Raw genomic sequence first — 24,218 nt, forward strand, 5'->3', positions numbered from 1 at the left:
CCTGTGGAATGGATGGGGCCTGAGAAATCTGTGGAGGTACACCCCTCCTAAGTCTCGGGGAATCCCTCATTATATGATGAGTGTCGCCACACTCAAAACAAGCCCTCACAGGACGTGGCTACTGGGACTGGCTCGGGCCTGATCGACTAGACTACCCGCTGAAATCACCTCATACATGAAGTACAGAAGACATTGGCAGTGCATAATATGGAACCTGAGGTCTGGGAGTAGCCGGAATACCACTGGAAGCCGGAAGTGCTGAATGAATAGGATGGCTCATATAACCTCTATCATGACGGGATGCAGCTGGGGCACGAGAATTATTATATGTGCCAGAATCTCGGGGTCTCTTAGCTTCCCTCTCTTCTCTCTCCCGAGCATACACTCCAATCTTCTAGCAATTGACACCGCCTGTTGGTATGCGATGTCCATCTCCAATTCTCGAGCCATACTGAATCTAATACTAGGGTGGATCCCCTCAATAAATCGGCGAACCCACTCTCGAACAGTAGCAACTAAGGCTGGTGCATGTCTAGCAAAATCACTGAATCAGATCGCATATTCCGACACAGTCATAGAACCCTAGCGCAACTTCTCAAACTCTGTGCGCCATGCATCTATAAGGCTCTGAGGAACATACTCCCTCAAGAACATATTTGAAAATTGAGTCCAAGTGAGTGAAGCTGCCTCAGCCAGACTATCCAACTCATATGCCCGCTACCACTGGTAGGCCGCCCCTCTAAGCTAAAATGTCATGAAAGAAACCCCACTAGAATCCACAATACCCATAGTACGGAGGATACTGTGACATTCCTACAGAAAACCCTAAGCATCATCTGAAGCTAAACCGATGAATGTAGGAGGGTGGTACTTTTTGTACCTCTAGAGCCTGAGGTGCTCCCCCTCTGAAAATGTTGTCCTAACCTCAGGCCGAACTAGAACAACTGGTTACACTAGTATAAACTCTGGGGCATGGTCCACCTGGGCCCGTGGCTCTGGGGTATGGGCGTCGGGAGTTTATGCTCCTCCCCCGGCCTAAGATGTGGCATGAGCAAGTTGAATTAACCCTACATGAGCTAGAGTGCCAAACATGCTCAAAAATTGGGCAAGAGTCTCCTGAAGTGCAGGAGTGGTAACATGCATCTCAGGTGCATGTTCTTCAACAGGAGCTACTGGTGGTTCCTCTGCAGCAGCTCGTGCGGGTGCTCTGGCTGCACCACGTGGTCTTCCACGGCCTCTACCCCGACCCCGGCCTCTTGCGGCTCCAACAGAGGGCACGAGTGTCTGATCATCGAATCCAGTTGTGCGTGTCCTCACCATCTGTGAGAGAATAGAAAGACAATGGTTTAAAATTTTAAAGTCAACAAATGCGCACGATAAGGAATCAAAGAAGTGAATATTTTTCTAACAGTTCCATAACCTCCCGAAGATAAGTACAGACGTCTCCATACCGATCCGCGAGACTATACTAAACCTGCTTGTGACTCATAACTCCTATGAACCTAGAGCTCTGATACCAACTTGTCACGACCCTAAATTCCCTCCGTAGGATGTTGTGCTGGCACCTAGTCTCTAAGACTAGGTAAGCCTATCAGTGCAGAATAACAATAGAAATACGAAATAAATACATCGACAATTCTCGAAATTACATCTCCCAAAACCTGGTAGAAATAAGTCATAAGCTTCTAAGAATTTATCCTCAATATCTCTATATATCATAGTCTAAAAAAATAAGGAAGCAACATAATAAAGATAGAAGGGGACTCCGGGGTCTGCGGACGCTGGCAGATATACCTAAAGTCTCTGTACACCGGTAGCTCACTGATGTCTGGACTAGTAGGATGTATCTGGATCTGCACAAAAAGATATGCAGAAGCGTAGTATGAGTACACCACAATGGTACCCAGTAAGTGCCAAGCCTAACCTCGGTAGAATAGTGACGAGGTCAGGTCAGACCCTACTGGAAATAATAAAAGGCATGATAAAATGTTTAACAATATAATAGCGATAAAATAACAATGGAAATGAATCAAGTAGATAGTATGTCACCATTTAACTACACAAAATAAGGGCAAATAATACCTCGCAGAAACAAAACAGATTTATTTTCAACTTTAAGAGAATCACAACAATAATCAAAGGCAACCACAGCAATAAATAAATATCAATAAGGGCACTCCCGAGGTACCGCCTCGTAGTCCAAATCATAAATAAATTCACAATATCTCATTTTCTTATATCACTGCGGGAGCCTTCACATTTAATTTTAAAGAAAATATTTTTCCCGAAATAACATCCCGCGTTTTAGCCACCCTTATCACACCGCAAGACTTCTAGTAGTTCCCCTACTAGCCACGCGTATCAAGCTACCCTTATCTCACCGCATGCGTTTCAACACCCAGACCTTATACCACAGCATGCATATTAATATCACAATTTTTACCTCAAGTGCCCAAATATTTTAACTTGCCAAAATAAATCAACAACCAGAATAATTTTTCACATTACGGAGATCACGACTCAATCACAGTAAATAAAAAAGTCTTCACAAAATATTCAGCAAAATAATATCCATTATTTCCACAATACGGAGCTCACGGCTCAATCACAATGAATATAAAAGTCTTCACAAAACATTCAGCAAAAATAATATTTCCACAAATTTAATATCTTGACTTAACATCCAATTAATAAATGTAAAATACTTCTTTTTAATAATAGTTAATTTAAGGAAATTCAACCTTCAAATAATGCATAGAATAAAAGAAAGCAAAGTTTTAACTAAACAGGTAAAAATAATTAGTAGAAAAAATGTCAGGCAAATTTAGGAATATAAAATAGATCAATGATGATGAATATAATTGGATAAAATAATTTAATTAATGTGTGACGGAGATATACACAATTTAAAACCAGAGTTTTCCACATTTAGTCCGTGTACACACTCGTCACCTCGTGCACACGACTTTCAACATATTATAATTATCACATCAATACCAATCCTAGGGAAATTTTCCTCACACAAAGTTAGACAAGTCACTTACTTCGACTTGCTCCAATTTAATCCACTAATAGGTCTTTTCCTCGATTATCCAACTTTGAATGGCTCGAATCTAGCCAAAATAATTCTATACAGTCAACAAAAATTATAGGAATCAATTTCATAAGAAAATACTACATATTTCAATAAAAATCCAAAATTAACTCAAAAATCGCCCGTGGGGCACACGTCTCAGAATCCGGCGAAAGTTATGAAATATGAACACCCATTCAACCACGAGTCTAACCTTACCAAAATTACTAAATTCTGATAACAATCCGGCCCTCAAATCCTCAAATTTATCCACGAGAGTTTTCAAACTTTTCCAACTTAATTCACCAATTAAATAATAAAAACAACCATGGATTCGGGTAATCTAACCAAAATTGAGTTAAGAACACTTACCCCGATGTTTTCTCTAAAAATCTCCCAAAAGTCGCCTCTCCCCAAGCTCCAATTTGTCAAAAATGGAAAATGGGACGAAGTCCCCTGCTTTATAACTTAAAGTTCTGTCCAGTTTGCCCTCGATCCTGGCCCTCGATCATGGCCTCGATCATGGCTTCGATCCTGGCCTTGATCCTGGACCTCGATCCTGCTTTCGATCATGGCCCTCGATCCTGGGCCTCAATCCTGGGTCTCGATCTTGGCCCTCGATCTTTGCCCTCAACCATGGGCTCGATCATGGCTTCGATTTCTGCCCCCGATTTTCTAGCAGAAAAATTGTAGTAGTTGTTTAAGTCCAACTTTTGATCTGTTAACCATCCGAAACTCACCTGAGGTCCTCAGGACCTCAACCAAATACACCAACAAGTCCTAAAATATCATACAAACGTATTTAAAACCTCAAATCACATAAAATGACGTTAAAACAACGAATCATACCCCAATTCAAGCTTAAGAAACTTAAGAATTTCCAACTTCTACATTCGATGTCGAAACCTATCAAATCAAGTCCGATTAACCTCAAATTCTGCACACAAGTCATAAATGACATAACGAAGCTATAAAAATTTTCGGAACAAAATTCTGACCCCGATATCAAAAAGTCAACTCCCCGGTCAATCTTCCAAACTTAAATTCCTATTTTAGCCATTTCAAGCCTAATTTAACTACGGACTTCCAAATAAAATTTCGGACACGCTCCTAAGTCCAAAATTACCATACGAAGCTGTTAGAATCATCAAAATTCTATTCCGGGGTCATTTACACATAAGTCGACATCCGGTCACTATTTGAACTTAAGCTTTAAACCTTGAAACTAAGTGTTCCAATTCATTCCAAAACCTCACCGGAACTGAACTGATTACCTCGACAAGTCACATAACAGTTATAAAGTAAAGAATGAGCAGTAAATAGGGAAATGGGGCTACAACTTTTAAAATGACTGGTCGGGTCGTTACAATATCCGTATAAAAAGAAATGTGAGTTGATTGGTGAAGGATCTAAACGACTTCGGGAGGAAACAAAAGAAAGTACGTATAATTAGGAGGATCCAAGACGTAGTGAACGTCAAAGAACGTCTACTTCATTTGGACCAGATTTTGTGACTTTCTTATTGAAAAATGAGCCTCAAACATTTAAAGAAGCTATGACTTCTTCCGAATCATTATTTTGGAAAGAGGCTATCAATAGTGAAATGGAATCCATACTAAACAATCATACACAAAAATTGGTTGATCTTCCTCGAGGAAATAAACCATTGGGTTCTAAATGAATTTTTAAGAGGAAAATGAAAGATGATGGTAATATTGACAAATATAAGGCAAGACTTGTGGTCAAAGGGTATAGACAATGAGAAGGCCTTGACTATTTTGATACATACTCTCCAGTTACAAGAATTACGTCCATACGAACGTTAGTAGCATTAGTTGCGGTTTATGGTCTTGAAATTCATCAAATGGATGTTAAAACGACCTTCTTAAATAGAGATTTAGAGAAAAATATTTACATGGAACAACCTGAAGGATTTGTGGTTTCAGGTAAAGAAAATAAAGTATGTAGATTTGTTAAGTCACTTTACGGACTAAAACAAGCACCCAAACAATAGCATACGAAATTTGATCAAACAATGTTGTCAAATGGTTTTAAGATAATTGAATGTAATAAATGTGTGTACATTAAAAATATTACAAATCACATAGTCATTGTTTGCCTATATGTGGATGATATGCTGATAATGAGTAATGACATTGCCAAGGTCTGGCATTGTCGCAATCTCATTACATTAAAACTGTACTTGAAAAATTCAGGCACTTAGATTTTAAAGTTGCAAAGACTCCAATTGACATGAATCTTGCACTTGCAAAGAACAAAGGCCAAAGCATATAACAATTGGATTATGCTCGTGCGCTGGGATGTTTAATGTATATCATGAATTGTACTTGACCAATATATCTTGTGTTATAAGTAAATTGAATCGATACACGAGTAATCCTGGTCAATTTTGTTGGATGGAGATGAAACAAGTTTTGGGATATTTAAAACATACCCAAGACTTTGCTTTGCACTACAGTAATTATCCTACGGTGATTGAGGGATACTATGATGCAAATTGGATCACTGGTTCAACTGATTATAAGTCCACAAGTAGATATATATTCACTATTGGTGGAGGAGCGGAATCTTGGAAGTCATCCAAGCAAATATGTATTGCCCGCTCTACAATGGAGTCTAAATTTTTTGCCTTAGATAAAGCTGGTGAAGAAGCTGAATGGCTCCGGAATTTCTTGAAAGATATTCCATTTTGGCCCAAATCATTGGCACCAATATGCATACATTGCGATGGTCAATCCGCGATTGGAAGGGCTGGGAGCGTTATGTATAACGGTAAATCTCGCCATATACGACGAAGACACAAAACCATTAGGCAACTACTCTTTAGGGGGATCATCACAATTGACTACGTAAAGTCAAGCGCCAATGTGTCAGATCCACTTACGAAAAGCCTAACTAGAGAGGTAGTTGAAAGATCATAGAGGGGAATGGGACTATGGCCGAGGACAAGTCATTGTGGCAGTAACTCTACCTAGAAGACTAGAGATCCCAAGATCTAGGTTCAAGGAGATCAAATAAAGTCATTAGTGACGGTTCAACATTGTCAACTAAATTTTTAGTCCATTCTCGTGACGAGACAATGTTCAGTACCAAGGATAAAACAGTAAGGCCTTTTAGTGGTTTCTAAATTTGATACGGGTTATATCAAAATGTGTATCTACGGGATGACACGTTTAGGAATCACCTATGTAAGTGAGAAGTGTTAGCCGCTTCAAGGAAAATGTTGCAATGCCAGTTCTCTCCGCACTTATAAAACCAGGCAGTGTTCATGGCTGAAACAAACACAACTATGAGAACCAAAGACGGTTAAGGGTTGGTTGTGTGACTTATGGTTGTCTAGGTATACACCAAAGTTCGACGGTTCAAAGATATCAAATTTATCGATTGATCGAGTATATCCGACATAAGTTCACTATAGAATGTTCAAATGGAAATCTACTTATCCAGATGCGATTAATCCTTGCTTGTAAATCACACAGTTTTTCATGCATATTTTCATGATATAGCCATTCCCCATTCATGTGAGGGATTGTTGGGTTTAAGCTTCTTAGAGCTTAAAAGATAGTGAATGAGAAATTGAGGGAAAAATAAAATTTTGATTTTTCCTCCTTGACAAAGGGACATTGTCCCATATTGGAGGAGGAAAAAAGACTTTTGATGGGTATATATACAATTGCTCTTCTTCTAGCTCTTAAAGAGTTAAGAAGAAGGCAAGCTTCACGCCGTCGTCATCGTCGCGGCTTCGGCTTCAGCTTCAGATTCGGATTTTGGATTTGGATTTGGATTTGGTCAAATGATCGATTGATTGATTAATTTTTTGGACCAAATTTATTTGTTAATATTAACGCAATATTAATTAACAACCATTTTGAGTTGCAACCTTACGTGAAGAGTTGTAACTCTTCATATCCTTCTTCTTTCTGCATTATTTTAACAGAAAAGAAATGAGTAAGTGTGATTTTCTACTGTTCTTTGCGTTCGTTGTCACTGGGGTTTGAAGTATCGCTACACCAATGAAGATATTCCGTTCTATCATGGGAGGAAATAATCTTAAATCTTGGGTACTAGGAGGGATTAAGTTCCTTAAGAAAATACTGTAAATTTAGTGGGATCGGAATAATTCTGCTCTTCTACATTTCTGATTTTTATTCTTTGAATATATTTTCGAATACAGATTACAAACATATACTTCAGATCCCGATAGAAATTTAGAAAATTTATTGTGATCATTGTCTAATATCAAACTAATTAGTCAACTGATTCTGGCACAGTTAATCCAACTGATAAACTTCTTGTTGAGGTTTTATTTTTAAGATGTAATATTCTTAAAATGAGGATGAATGGGAAATGGAGGGAAAATGAAATTTTGAGTAAAATTTTAAGTTTTTCCCTCTTAACAATGAGACATTGTCCCATATTGGAAGTGAAAGACATTTTTGGTGGGTATATATATAATTGCTCTTCTTGTAGCTCTTAAAGAGTTAAGAAGAAAGCAAGCCTCGCGCCGTCGTCGTCGCTCGCTCGCTCGGCTCGGCTTCGGCTACGGCTACGGCTACGGCTACGGCTTCGGCTTCGGCTTCGGCTTCGGCTTCGGATTCGGATTCGGATTCGGATTCGGATTTGGTCAAATGATCGATTGATTGATTAATTTTTTGGACCAAATTTATTTGTTAATAGTAAATATTAACGTAAGATTATCCGTATTTGTAACGGATATTTTCCAATCCGTATATTGATAATTTGGCAGCCGGATAATGGTCTTCCCACCATGAAGTGCTTGCTCCACAAACATGTAATGCTTGCTCCACCACGAAGGGTGGACGTTTGGTCTTGCACTCCTTCTTGGCTGCTATATATATGAGCAGCAAATGTTGAAGAAATATACTAAACTCAACATACAATTCGCTCAACAAATTGGCTATACATTGCACTCCTTCCTCTCAGAACTTCCATACGTTTTTCTGAGTATATACTCCTTCGTTCTGCATTGTTTTTTAACTTCAAACAAAGCAACTGTAAGTGTGATTTGCTACCGAACTTTGTGTTCGCCGAAACACTGGGGTTTGAAGTACCGCTACACCAGTATGTTATTCGTTCTATCCTGGGAGGAAATAATCCATTACCTTGGGTACTAGGAGGGGATTAAATTCCTTAAGGAAACACTGTGAATTCAGTGGGCTCGAATTTATTATTATTGTTTCATTACGTTAACTTATATTTTGCAGAATTAATATTTACAAATACAGCAATATTGACCGGGAATAACAATCTTAAGGAATTTAATATTTATTTCTGTACTTGTGTTATTCTTATTATTCTGCAAACTAAAACCTTTGTGGTTTGTGTACTCCCGTTTTGGAGAGTTAAGCCTTCGTGGCGTTTTGTTGGATATTAAAATCTACGTGATTTTTACTCTAGTTTGAAAACGTGTATTAAACGTTTGTTTGTGTCATTCTTTTCTGAAAAAGATGATGACTGAAAATGAAAACCAAGCTGTTCCGATGGCGACTGCCAACGCAACGACAAGCCGAACACCGGCGTTGGCACCGGCAGAAAAACCCGGAAAATTTTCCGGGATTGATTTCAAACGCTGGCAGCAGAAGATGTTCTTCTACTTAACTACGTTATGTCTACAGAAGTTCATCAAGGAAGATGTTCCTGATCTGCCGGATAAAACTCCAGATAATGAACGCTTTCTCGTGATTGAAGCGTGGAAGCATTCTGATTTTTTATGCAAGAATTATATTCTTAGCGGACTGGATGATAATCTGTATAATGTATACAGTAGCATGGAGACATCCAAAGAATTGTGGAATGCGCTTGAAAAGAAATATAAGACTGAAGATGCCGGGATGAAGAAATTCGTTGCCGCAAAATTTCTGGACTACAAAATGATAGATAGCAAGTCTGTTATTACTCAAGTCCAGGAATTGCAAGTGATTATTCATGATCTACTTGCTGAAGGTCTTGTAATCAACGAAGCATTCCAAGTAGCAGCAATGATTGAGAAGTTGCCTCCGTTGTGGAAGGACTTCAAAAATTATTTGAAACACAAACGAAAGGAAATGTCCCTTGAAGATCTCATTGTTCGGTTGAGAATCGAAGAGGACAATAAAGCTGCTGAAAGGAGAGGCCGTGGAAATTCAACAATAATGGGAGCAAATATTGTTGAAGCTAACAAAAAGAGGAAGAAGGCTTCTGGTCCGAAATACAACCCAAGCAAGAAGCGGTTCAGTGGAAACTGCTACAACTGTGGGAAAACCGGACACAAATCTACGGAGTGTCGTGCTCCGAAGAAAGACAAGAAAAGGGGTCAAGCAAACATGGTAGTAAACCATGATGATGTTGATAACTTGTGTGCCATGCTCTCTGAATGTAACTTGGTGGGAAATCCTAAACTGTGGTGGTTTGATTCAGGAGCCACTCGCCATGTTTGTGCAGTTAGAGAGGCTTTTGCTACCTATGCTCTTGCTGAACCCGGAGAGACAGTTTATATGGGAAATGCTTCAACAGCAAAAGTTGAAGGATATGGGAAGGTATTTCTAAAAATGACTTCTGGCAAGGTCATGACTTTGAACAATGTCCTTCATGTTCCCGAAATGAGAAAGAATTTAGTCTCTACTGGACTTCTTGTTAAGCACGGTTTTAAGTGCATTTTTGTATCCAACAAGGTTGTAATTAGTAAGAATGAAATATTTGTGGGAAAAGGTTACCTCACCGAGGGCCTTTTCAACCTAAATGTAATGGTTGTTGAAAATAATAATAATATTTCAGCTTCTTCTTACTTACTTGAGTCAAATGATTTATGGCATGTACGTTTGGGTCATGTCAATTATAAAACCTTGCGGAAAATGATTAACTTGGAAGTACTGCCCAAGTTTGAATGCGAAAAATCAAAATGTCAAATATGTGTGGAATCTAAGTATGTTAAACATCCTTATAAGTCAGTTGAAAGGAATTCAAATCCTTTAGACTTAATTCACACAGATATTTGTGACATGAAGTCAATACCATCTCGCGGTGGAAAGAAGTATTTCATAACTTTTATTGACGATGGTACTCGATATTGCTATGTTTACTTACTGAATAGTAAAGATGAAGCAATAGACGCATTTAGGCAATACAAAAATGAAGTTGAAACGCAACTTAACAAGAAAGTAAAAATGATAAGAAGTGATAGGGGTGGTGAATATGAATCTCCTTTTGAAGAAATATGTTTAGAATATGGAATTATTCATCAAACAACAGCCCCTTACACGCCCCAATCTAATGGGATTGCGGAAAGAAAGAATCGCACATTAAAGGAGATGATGAATGCGTTGTTGATAAGTTCTGGTTTGCCACAGAACTTGTGGGGGAAGCCATTCTTACGGCTAATCGAATATTAAATCGAGTGCCCCATAGCAAAACACAATCCATTCCTTATGAACAATGGAAAGGAAGGAAGCCCAACTTGAATTATTTTAAAGTGTGGGGGTGTTTGGCAAAAGTGCAAGTTCCTAAACCCAAAAGGGTAAAGATAGGACCGAAAACCGTTGATTGTATTTTCATAGGATATGCGACAAATAGTAAAGCATATCGATTTCTGGTTCATAAATCAGAAAATCCCGACATTCATAATAATACGGTTATAGAATCAGATAATGCTGAGTTTTTTGAAAATATATATCCGTATAAAAAGGAATGTGAGTCGTTTGGTGAAGGATCTAAACGACCTCGGGAAGAAACAAAAGAAAGTACATGTAATCAGGAGAATCCAAGACGTAGTAAACGTCAAAGAACGTCTACTTCATTTGGACCAGATTTTGTGACTTTCTTATTGGAGAATGAGCCTCAAACATTTAAAGAAGCTATGACTTCTTCGGAATCATTGTTTTGGAAAGAGGCAGTCAATAGTGAAATAGAATCCATATTGAACAACCATACATGGGAATTGGTTGATCTTCCTCCTGGAAATAAACCTTTGGGTTCTAAATGGATTTTTAAGAGAAAAATCAAAGATGATGGCACTATTGATAAATTCAAGGCAAGGCTCGTAGTCAAAGGGTATAGACAACGAGAAGGTCTAGACTACTTTGATACATACTCTCCAGTTACAAGAATTACGTCCATACGGATGTTAGTAGCATTAGCTGCAGTGTATGGTCTTGAAATTCATCAAATGGATGTTAAGACGGCCTTCTTAAATGGAGAGTTGGAGGAAGAAATTTACATGGAACAACCTGAAGGGTTTGTGGTTCCAGGTAAAGAAAAGAAGGTATGTAGACTTGTTAAGTCTCTTTACGGACTAAAACAAGCACCCAAACAATGGCATGCGAAATTTGACCAAACAATGTTGTCAAATGGTTTTAAGATAAATGAATGTGATAAATGCGTGTACATTAAAAATGTTCCAAATCACATAGTCATTGTTTGCCTATATGTGGATGATATGTTGATAATGAGTAATGACATTGCCAACATAAATGCTACTAAGCGTATGCTCAATAGCAAGTTTGATATGAAAGACTTGGGAGTTGCTGATTTAATTCTGGGAATTAAGATCAATAAGACTCCTCAAGGTCTGGCATTGTCACAATCTCATTATATTAAGACAGTACTTGAAAAATTCAAGCACTTGGGCTTTAAAGTTGCAAAGACTCCAATTGACGTGAATCTTGCATTAGCAAAGAACAAAGGCCAAAGCATATCACAATTGGATTATGCTCGTGTATTGGGATGCTTAATGTATATCATGAATTGTACACGACCAGACATAGCTTGTGCTATAAGTAAACTGAGTCGATATACGAGCAATCCAGGCCAATCTCATTGGATGGCAATGAAACGAGTTTTGGGATATTTAGAACATACCCAGAACTTTGAATTGCACTACAGTAATTTCCCTGCGGTGATTGAGGGATACTGTGATGCAAATTGGATCACCGGTTCAACTGATTCTAAGTCCACGAGTGGATATGTATTCACTATTGGTGGAGGAGCGGTATCTTGGAAGTCGTCCAAACAAACATGTATTGCCCGCTCTACAATGGAGGCTGAATTCATAGCCTTAGATAAAGCCGGTGAAGAAGCTGAATGGCTCCGGAATTTCTTGGAAGACATTCCATTTTGGCCCAAACCGTTGGCACCAATATGCATACATTGTGATAGTCAAGCGGCAATTGGAAGGGCTGGGAGCGTCATGTATAACGGTAAATCTCGTCATATACGACGAAGACATAAAACCGTTAGGCAATTACTCTCTAGAGGAATTATCACAATTGACTATGTAAAGTCAAGTGATAATGTGTCGGATCCACTTACAAAAGGCCTAACTAGAGAGGTAGTTGAGAAATCATCAAGGGGAATGGGGCTATGGCCGAGAACAAGTCATTGTGGCGGTAACTCTACCTAGAAGACTGGAGATCCCAAGATCTAGGTTCAAAGAGATCAAACAAAGTCATTAATGACGGTTCAACATTGTCAAATAAAATTTTAGTCCATTCTCGTGATGAGACAATGTTCAGTACCAAGGATAAAGCATTAAGGCTTTTTAATGATTTCTAAATTTGATACGGGGTATATCAAATAGTGTATCTACAGGATGACACGTTTAGGAATCACCTATTTAAGTGTGAAGTGTGAGCCGCTTCAAGGAGAACTTTGTAAGGCCAGTTCTCTACGCACTTATGAAACCAGGCGGTGTTCATGGCTGAAACGAACACAACAATGAGAACCAAAGACGGTTAAGGGTTGATTGTGTGACTTATGGTTGTCTAGGTATACACCAAAGATCGACGGTTCAAAGATATCAAATCTACCGATTGACCGAGTATATCCGACATAAGTTTACTACGGAAAGTTCAAAGGGAAACCTACTTATCCAGATGCAATTAATCCTTGCTTGTAAATCACACAGTTTTTCATGCATACTTCCGTGATATAGCCATTCCCCATTCATGTGGGGGATTGTTGAGGTTTTATTTTTAAGATGTAATATTCTTAAAATGAGGATGAATGGGAAATGGAGGGAAAATAAAATTTTGAGTAAAATTTTAAGTTTCCCCCTCTTAACAATGAGACATTGTCCCATATTGGAAGTGGAAGACATTTTTGGTGGGTATATATATAATTGCTCTTCTTGTAGCTCTTAAAGAGTTAAGAAGAAAGCAAGCCTCGCGCCGTCGTCGTCGCTCGCTCGCTCGGCTCGGCTTCGGCTACGGCTACGGCTTCGGATTCGGATTCGGATTCGGATTCGGATTTGGATTTGGTCAAATGATCGATTGATTGATTAATTTTTTGGACCAAATTTATTTGTTAATAGTAAATATTAACGTAAGATTATCCGTATTTGTAACGGATATTTTCCAATCCGTGTATTGATAATTTGGCAGCCGGATAATGGTCTTCCCACCATGAAGTGCTTGCTCCACAAACATGTAATGCTTGCTCCACCATGAAGGGTGGACGTTTGGTCTTGCACTCCTTCTTGGCTGCTATATATATGAGCAGCAAATGTTGAAGAAATATACTAAACTCAACATACAATTCGCTCAACAAATTGGCTATACATTGCACTCCTTCCTCTCAGAACTTCCATACGTTTTTCTGAGTATATACTCCTTCGTTCTGCATTGTTTTTTAACTTCAAACAAAGCAACTGTAAGTGTGATTTGCTACCGAACTTTGTGTTCGCCGAAACACTGGGGTTTGAAGTACCGCTACACCAGTGTGTTATTCGTTCTATCCTGGGAGGAAATAATCCATTACCTTGGGTACTAGGAGGGGATTAAATTCCTTAAGGAAACACTGTGAATTCAGTGGGCTCGAATTTATTATTATTGTTTCATTACGTTAACTTATATTTTGCAGAATTAATATTTACAAATACAGCAATATTGACCGGGAATAACACTTCTACTCCAATACCTTTTAGAAGTTTCACTCTTGGTTAAGTTCTATTTTACGTCATTAAGTAGCCTCTATGTATTTGTTACGCTACAGTGATATTTCAATCAAAATCTGGAGGGGGGCTGCGACAAGAAGTAAAGAATATGGTATCGAAAGCTCCATATAATTAAACGTGATTGGTTAGAGATCGTGGAAAAGGTTTTCTAAAATGTTGGCCAAGTATTTTTCTTCCAAAGATATTTTGTTAAACTTTCTAAAAACAACTTTCATTTAGAAAAGTCTGCTTCACGATTCAAGCCTTAGGATATAAATGTAAGTAGTTCATGATTAGAAGAATATGGAATAAAAGAAGAGGGAGTATAGTCAGAGTGCGAATAGATAGAAAAATTCCATGGCAAGTCGTGCGTAAGATATGAAGAGGGAATAATAGGATTAATGCATAGTCTAGATCCTAGAGCTCCGTACATAGGACTAGGTGAAGTCATTGCTCAAGTCACTGGAACCAACTATAAGAAGGTTAAGGAATTAGGGCATTTTAATTTCCACCAGAATATGCTTATGATTCCAGACAAAAATTACCATTCACGAAAGAGTTGAAATTTCCTCCACTTTGGTTTTATCTGTCATGGAAATATGGTGCTGAATAATCATTTTCTTGTTACAGCCCAGCAAAGCTTGTTAATTCCAAGGTTCACCACTTGTGATGGCCCTTGTTTAATACTAGTAAACGCTAAAGGTGATAAAATCAACTCATCTTTTAGTAATCCCGACTAACTTGTCTAAGTTTAATGAACTAAATTATGATCAATTAGTAGTTGATTTCATCTAACGGGTTGAGATGCAAACATGTCAAATATCGCAATGTAACGGATTTAAATGCAACTCAAATTCAAACATACAATATTAATTTTAAAAATTATGTTAATTTGGAAGAAGTTAAGTAATAATTTAAGAAAAATACATTGGTTTTAGTTTTAAATTTTGCTTTTCAAAAAGAAAAATTAAAAAAAAGGAACAATTGTATTGGACGAAAGATTTTCACCCGTCATTGACCCTTATATATTAATCTAATCCATTCTCTTCCAAACCAATTTTATGGGTTACGTCGCGATACCATTCATTCATTTTACATATTCTGTCGTGAAACTGAATAAATTTCATGGATGGTCATTTAATTTTGTATTTATTATCTAAAAATTATTTTTTATATTACATAAAAGTTATTTAACTTTATCACTACTAGAAATTCGGCCAAAACCGATCGCGATAAACCGACCGACTTCGGTCGATTTCTTTTGGCGCAAAAATTCAGAAAACTATTTTAGCATCCCGCGAAATTTATTTTTTTAAGAAACCGACCAAATCGATCGGTTTTTCGGCAGATTTTTTTCTTTTTGGGTCGTTTGTGAAAATTAATTTACCGACCGAAATTGGTCAAAAATTGTGACCGACTTCGGTCGCTATTTTTACCGACCAACCTATTTTCGACGGATTAAAGCCGGTCGGAGATCGGTCGGTTTTTTTAGTTTTTCTACCGATTTCGGTCGGTATTTTTGGACGATTTTAGGCAGTTTTCTAGTAGTGTATATGTTCATTACCCAAAAGTTATTTTTCTTTTTTTTGTTACACAAAAATTATTTTACTATGCTCTAGTTATCGCGATAATCATTTTGATCAAATTTTACAAATTATTCACCTGAAAAGTCTATTATGCCATTGACATTATAAATCATCTCATTTATGTAATACCTTATATATTATATGCTATTTAATATACTTTTACCCAGGTATTTTACTTATAACTAAAATAACTTTATATTATTTTATTTATTATTTTTATAATATATTTGTACTTTTATTTTTTTCTTAACGTTAATTTTTAAGATATATAAGTAGCATTATTAAATTTGTTAGTAATATTATCGTGAACAAAACTCAAGTCCATGTTCTCAACCAAGCTTAATAAATTATTCTTAATAAAAATTATAAAATTAAAGTTTACTGATTTATCAGCCAAGCCATACTCATTAATCCAATAAATAAAATACCCACATTTAGCACAATGACACATCATATTAATACTTTCAAATAAATAATATAAAGCTTTAAAAATTTTAATATTAAACACAAATATCTTTGAATTTTTAAAAAAATCTGTATTGACTTTAAAATACTTTCATTTGTTAAACAAAGCTGTTATTATTTCAAATAAATATTAAAAATAAATATTTTTATTTTTATTTTTATATTTAAAATATGTTTATGTTTAAATATGATTAAACAAAGTGAGTGCCATGAAAAAATTAAATGTATGAATATATTATAAAAATAATAAATAAAATAATTTAAAGTTATTTTAATTATAAGTAAAATACTTAGGTAAAAAGATATTATATAGTATATCATATAGAAGGTATTACATAAATGAGAAGATTTATAATGTCAAGGGCATAATAGACTTTTCAAGTAAAAGTATTTTTAAAATCTGGCCAAGGTGACTTTTGTGATAAATAGAGCAAAGTAAAATAATTTTTGTGTAACAAAAAAAAGAAAAGTGATTTTTAGGTAATGAACATAAAGTTGAATATTTTTTACGTAATAAAAAGAAGAAAAATGACTTTTGCGTAATGAACACAAAGTTAGATCACCACCCGTAAAATTTACTGTGATTTTATTCATTTGAACACATTTTGTCCGACCGAGTTTAACACACTCCTGGCCTTTAATTTGCCACCTCTATCAGTCTAGTCAAGCAAGAAGTTATGTTACTTATTAGTTCTTTTTTTGGATTTTTCCATTTGGTCGGTTTGTAGATAAGAGAAACTACATCCACAGCAAAATGGAGCTTGTCACAGCCACCCCACTAGGAAAACAAAATAAGGTTGGGACAACACTTGCTGCACCATTGAAAAAAGGTCACTGTTCTTTGCCTCTTCAAGGAATGAAATCATTATTTGGCAAATTGGATAAACCTAAATACGCCAAACCCCATGCTTCCAAACTCCAAAAGACAAAAATCATTGCCCAATTCAAAGTGGAGTTCGATGAGTTTAGTATGGTCTACGGAAAGAAACACAATTTAATATCTCCATTGACCTCATGTTAGTTTCTCCAATTATATTCACACCTAATCTATTCAAAATAAAGAAGGCTTCAATTGCGTTGGCCAATGAAAAAAAACGATATAATTTCCCCGTTGACCTCATCACAAGTTGCTTTTCATTCACCTAATCTATTCAAATTATTGAATGCTCCAAATGCGATGGCCAAAATTAGTTGACTCTACTTTTCCTCCACTGCGCTCACACTCAACAGAACAAATGAAAAATGACCTCTTCACAAAAGTCCACGCTCACTTTTTCTAGTTTGATTCCTTCTACTGTTTGCAACTTGAAAAGCAGGCTAGGAGGTAGAAGTAATAGATGATGCAATAGTTTCCACACTCCTACTTTGCTTAAGTATGAGCCTGCTCATATCTGATCCCAAATTCGAATAAGAGAGAGGATTATACAAGTTGACAGTCAACATAAAATATTCAATTTCAGAAAATAAACATATTTTTTAAAATATATTTATGGAATTAGTAATATAGTTAACCGGTTGGAATTTAATTTTTTTTTGCACTAATAATAAAAAAAATTGGGTTACCCTATCAAGGTATTTAATAACTATCTATAGCAACTCTAAACTAGTTAACTATAAAAGTGAAGTGATAGTTAGAATACAGTCAAATGTCTCTACCTGGTTAATGTATCTGCCTTAAATCTAATCGCTTACGACATGTCATTACAATATTTTCCAATTTTCATGCTACAAAGTACAAACTAATGCATACTGGCATTTCCTGAGCTGGCTTGTTAATGATATGATAGCCTAAAAATTTGTTTACTCTGCCTAATAGTATTTAAAATAAAGCCCTCCACGAGAGGAATGATTCTTTGAAAATGATGTACCTTTCTCCGTTTCTCATGTGCAATGAAAGTAAGGTGAGAAGAAATAAAAACAGAATGTATAGCAATTGAGAGGGGGGAAAGGAAAATGCAGTTCAGAGGAAACTGAATTCAGTAAAAGAATTTCAACTGGACAATCAAATTTCATCTTGTTTATTTCAGAATCATAAAACTCATATACAAAAACATATCCTACACTCTCAGGAGACATCATCAAATTTCTCCTACTGCTATTATTACCAGTATAAAGAATACCGATTATCTCATCGGTAATGCAATCAATCAAAGTAGCATCAAAGTCCAATGAGGCCACAAATTCATGATCAGAAAAAATAGTAGACTCAGATGTTTCCATATCTAACAATTCTTCAAAATCTTGGATCAACTCGCAATTTTGCTCTGAAATTAACGAACTTCCTTCTGTATCACTGCCTCTAACTGTCACCCAACTTTCTTCCTCCACCCAATCAGGTTTCAAAAAGCCTGATATTCCCTCATCACCAATCAGCCGTTTGATCCTATCTGCAGGGGAATCAACGGTGATGCTTGATTCTAATGAAGAAGATTCCATCACCTCAAACGAATTCCAAAAGCCTTGATCCAAAATACTAGTGGGAGAACCCCTTTTCAACTCTTCAACTTTCAAACAATTAGACCCAATAGATTGCAAAAATGGGTGTTGAAGAAGTTGTTTAGCCGTCCAACGCTCTTTTGGGTCTTTTTTCAAACACTTTGCCAAAAATTCTCTGGCATCGGTGGATAAATAATTTGGGAATTGGGGCACATCCCCTGAATAACCGATTCTATACAGAGCAGAAACAGGGTCCTTCATATCAGTCCAAGGAGGTGACCCTGTGGCCATTTCAATTATAGTACACCCAAAAGCCCAAATATCAGCTGCAAATTTTTGTTCTTCGCCGCGAGCAACTTCAGGTGCCATAAAAGCCGGTGTGCCGGAAATTCCAGAATTCACAGCATTTTCATCTCCCAGCAATTTCCCACATCCCAAATCTGCAATCTTGATACCATCTTGACCAATTAAAATGTTCTGGCCCTTGATGTCACAATGTACAAGCCCAATTGAGTGAAGATAATCCAAGCCCTGTAGAATTTGTTGAGCGCAAGATTTAATCACGGACTCGTTCAACGAGCCTCCTTGTTTCTTGATCAAATCAGAAAGAGTGCCACCTGGTATATACTCCATGAACATGTTGTACATGGCCTTATTTTTCTCACTAGTGATGTCAAAGCCAAAGCACTTGACTAAAAATGGTGAATTGAGCTGAGAAATTAGGGAGTACTCTCTTTGTAACATGTTAGAACAAGATAGCTCGATGGATTTAACAGCAAAAAGCTCCCCTGCAGAGTTGGTAGCGAGGGAGACGGTGGCAGAAGAGCCACGGCCAATAATAGGACCCCTAGTCCACTCCATTGAAAGAGAGCAAGAAGAGATGAGGAGGAGTTTGGTGTGTGGGCGGTGTGGATTCAACTTTAGGCAATTCTAATGAAAAAAAGTGTGCTTGGTTGGTATATTTATATGCTCAAAATATTTTGCCTACAAATGCAGCTAAGTAGTTAATGGTCATTGGCCGAGGTCTTTATTGGGCATAGTCGTTGTGTACAAAGAATCTTTATTGTATTATTTGTCCTACGACAGCAATGTATTTCCCTTTTGGTACTTTCCATTTTTAAGTCCTTTTCTTGTGGTTAGAGGTGAATGTGGTTCAATTAAACTCATAATTTTTGACATGAAACATAAATTTATATGTGAAATTTATTAAAATTAAAATAAATAGTTTTAAATATGAACTCATAATTTTAAAATTATAATGAGTTAATTGCTAAAAGTCGTAAAAATTGAACTTATATAGTTTAAATCATGGATCCGCCTCTTCATTTGTGGTTGGGTTCAACACTTCAACTAATATACTTTGATGGTGTAAAAAATATTTACCATTGTATGGGTTGAAATCCGCCTCCGTATTTGGGATTAAGCAGTATCGAGAAAGGAGTCGGCTGAGGTAGACCAAGAGATGACAAAGCCCGATGTCGAGGTGCAGAAGATGGTCGATGTCAAGCATCGTAAAATAAACTGTAACAGCTAGTTTATTGGGGTAGGATATTAAAGAGAATATTCTGCTGGATATATTCTTTTTACATATACTATTAGAGTTTATTGGGAGCATGTCTCATATACATAGGAAAAAATGTAATGAATAGAGGCATGTGATATTCATTGCGCTAAGAGCAGACTTGACAAAATATTACCTTCCTATTGAAAAGATACAAAAGAACACATTTTTATCAAGATTCTTATTCACATTATCCTGCACTTTTTCATCAGATCCGAGAAGATTTTCGAATGTTCTAAGATTTGTCTGTCATTCATCATTGTCAGGAGGAATAATCACCTAACTCGTTATTTATTAGGTGAATCACTCATCCTATTTACTCAAATGTCATTTACCGCTATTTATTATCAGCCCTTCTTCCATTATTGCTGATATTTTATGACTATTTATTGCTTGTTGTTGTCGTCAACCCCCTGCTGAATCTCTCCCATCTCACACACATTTTTAAGATTTACCTCTAGAGATATTATCATTAACTAAGTTGAACATATTATTACATAAATATAATAGTTTTATCCGAAAACTACACTTTTTGGTCAAACAATATATTTTGACGTATTATATCAGATATTCTACGTAATTTTAAGCTAATAAGATACTTTTTTATAGATAATTAATTTAGTTACATTTTTTAAGTGATCGAATTTAATTTGCCTCTTCCTCTGGGTTTGAGGCAAAAAATATTAAGTGGAGAGTGAACCACGTGGCAAACGGAGGGGAATTGACAGCTTTGGCCGACTGCGGGCGGCGTTTCTTTAGCTCTAAAAAAAGCCGTCCACATGAATACACGTGAGCATGTGCCTTTAATTGCGCTAACACCGCTACGCAATACCTGACCAATCATATTTTTCTCCTTTCACTTCAAATTGCGGCGCGTTTACTGTTTGCGCAAGGGACCACGGAACAGGCCGCGTTTTAAACCTTTACCGAGTAAAGTGCTTCACTACTATTTAAAATGAGTTTGAGAGGTCAATTCTGGTCTTTAAACTAAGCCTAAGGAAGACTTGGCAAGTCGTTGCGTTATTGCAGCTTTTCCAATGTGCTTACAAATGTGAAACTAAGAACAAATTATATTTAGAAAATTGTATTTTCTATTTAGATTTAAAAGTCAAACTAAAATAACTAAAAGCAATTTAGCAAAGTCTTGTGCATTCACATTTCACATTAGGTAATACATAACGCACTTAAGCTTGCCGGCAATTGCGTTGAATGTGCATATATTTTCATTTTCTCATATTGTTGGAACTCATCATTTTGTTTCCCCAGTAGTTTCTTCAAAACGTTCACAAATCACATAAATTCTACCTTTTGTTAATTCTACTAATTATCATACATTTTAAGTTCTTAAACTATCTTCCCAAATGTGCTTACAAATGTGAAAGTAAGACCAAATGAATGTTCACATGGTTCATGTATGTTGTATATTCAGATTTAAAAGTCCAACTAAAATTTAACTAGAAGCAAAGTCTTGCGAATTTTTCTTAATACCAAGTCAACTCATAAAATTTCATTCAAGCCACATTACGTAATAATTCCCTTAAGCTTGCCGTCAATTCCATATAATGTGTATACAGTTTTCTTTTCCGTAGAGTTGAAAATCATAATTTTTATTTCCCTAGTATGCATACTTTCTTCAAAAATTCACATACAGTCTGTCTTTCGAGATTCAATAATTATATTTATAAAAAAATTCATGTTCTGAAACGAAAGTCTCCAGATTACGAGGGATCAGAGGTTCAAAGTTTTAGTTTTTCAGCATAACTTTAACATCGATTATTAAGGATTTTTTAATAATTCTTTTATAGCTAGAAGCTAAACGAAAAATGTTATATATAACAATTTATAGGGTTTGAAAGGTCAAAAAGTTTATTGAAAAAACTAAGTGTTGACATGTCAAATGGTAATAATAAAATAGACAAAAGGGGTATTTTGTTTCTGGAGAGCATACATGTTTTATTTAATCTTTGCATAAATACCTATAAATAAAGTTCTGGGAGAATTGTACATTTAATCCACCAAAATGCTAGCGTCATTGGCACTTGAAAGTTGAAAGTATAGTGATATTGCTGGCTACTAGCTAGGTAACATCTAATTTTAAAGCTACTAGCTACATAACAATTATGATTAGTCAAGATTGAAACATAATGGATCGAAGGTCATCTTCGTAATATCGGGTATGAGATCCGAAATCAGATTACCAAGCTCAAGTTTCGGGGACCAATTAAGTACTGAGTTCGAAGTCAATACCGAGCTCGATTCCAAATCGAACTATAATGTGAGGCAGTGTTATCGAGCTTAAAAGCCAGAGACCGACCAATACCGAGCCAAAGTCAATACCGGGCCCCGAGCCAATATCGAGCTCGAGCCAGAAAATCGACCAATACCAAGTCTGATCAAGATCGAGCCAAGAGACAAGAGTCGTTATAACCGCGCTAAGGGAGAGAATCTCGGCGGAAATTTGGGAAAAACTAATCTATCATGGGATCACCACTATGTATTTTTAATTATATCTAAAGTAGGATCCCTCCACTATAAGAGAGGTAGTTATTATTTCTGTGAAGGGAAGAACATTAAGGCATACATACACTCTTATATTCAGATATAACTATTAACAGAGAAATATAGTAGAGATTATTCTCTTGTGAGCTTTATACATTGATTCATCTTGCTAGTTCATAAAATCGCTTTCTAATTTAATATTGGTTCGTATTTCATTCTTTACAAGTCAATATTCAATATATTTCTACTTACTTTCCGATTTGTGCCAAGTTGTACCGCGTATCCTTAGAACTACGTATAAATTCAACTCTATCCGTTTTTCGGGTAAACAGTTTGGCGCCTACCGTGGGGTTAAGGATAACAGTGGTTGTTTGGTACGAATATCTACATAACACACCATTTTACACTTGCTCTTGGAAGTATCTTTGATTTCAGATTGAAAATGACGAATTCTCAATTAATGGCCCTACATATCGATAATGAAGTTGGCCTTCAAGATGAGAACAACAACTTAACCCCCGGAGGCGGAAGGTTTCTCGCCGATCCCGTTGGAGCTCGGGTCGAAGAGCCAAAAGACGTCAATTCACATACGGCCATCGAGGCGAACCAACGTTCTGACACTGAAAATAGCATTCATGGTGAAACTCGGTCTGCAGCTCAAAATACCCAAAATGCTGAGGAAAACGGAATCAGTTTGCATATGATCTTCGAGATGTTGAAAGCTCACCAAGTAGTAAGAGCCCAGCTGCAGAGCCAAACCCAAGCACTGACCAGACTCGAGCCCAGTCCACCCTAAGAAGTCACCCACAAAACGGGGCCAGCTATAGTAAGGTCAAATGAGCAAGAATCGGGGACTAATCCCGAAATTGTTAAGATGCTTGAAGAACTGACAAAACGAATAGAGTCAGGAGAAAGGAGGATCGAGGAAAACGACAAAAAAGTGGAAACATATAACTCCAGGGTTGATTAGATCCCGGGGGCACCACCGATATTGAAGGGCTTAAATTCCAAAAAATTCATACAAAAGCCTTTCCCCCGAGCGTGGCTCCTAAACTGATCCCAAAGAAGTTTTGGATGCCCGAGATTCCTAAATATAATGGAACGACCGACCCCAACGAACATGTCAACTCTTACACATGTGCCATCAAAGGGAATAATCGAGAGGATAATGAGATCGAATCTGTATTATTGAAAAAATTCGGTGAAACCCTATCAAAGGGAGCAATGATATGGTATTATAATTTATCATCTAAATCTATTTATTCTTTTGCTATGCTTGCGGATTCTTTCGTAAAAGCACATGTTGGGGCCATAAAAGTCGAGACCAGGAAGTCGGACCTATTCAAGGTAAGACAAAAGGATAACGAGATGCTAAGAGAATTCGTATCTCGTTTCCAAATAGAACGAATGGATCTACCACCAGTCAGAGTCGATTGGGCTGTTCAAGCTTTTACTCAAGGTCTAAATGAACGAAGCTCGATGGCTTCACGACGACTGATGCATAACCTGATCGAGTACCTAACTATTACTTGGGCCCATGTGCACAATCGGTATCAATCCAAAATAAGAGTCGAAGATGACCAGTTGGGTTCTGGGTCCGATTTTAAAAGGGATATCGACCGAGAACCAAGGTCAAACAAGGATCGATACCGA

The 24,218-nt window shown here is 36.8% G+C and overlaps 1 protein-coding gene across 1 annotated transcript; it reads right to left on the bottom strand.

The window, feature by feature from the left end:
- Positions 1-17,950: 17,950 nt before the first annotated feature.
- On the bottom strand, positions 17,951-19,504 carry LOC104107324 (mitogen-activated protein kinase kinase kinase 18-like). Its single transcript, XM_009616086.4, has one exon. It carries the CDS (start codon positions 19,364-19,366, stop codon positions 17,951-17,953), a length of 1,416 nt encoding a protein of 471 aa, XP_009614381.1. The 5' UTR covers positions 19,367-19,504.
- Between the last annotated feature and the right edge of the window lie 4,714 nt (positions 19,505-24,218).

Source organism: Nicotiana tomentosiformis, chromosome 7, assembly GCF_000390325.3.
Source record: "Nicotiana tomentosiformis chromosome 7, ASM39032v3, whole genome shotgun sequence".
Taxonomy (NCBI): domain Eukaryota; kingdom Viridiplantae; phylum Streptophyta; class Magnoliopsida; order Solanales; family Solanaceae; genus Nicotiana; species Nicotiana tomentosiformis.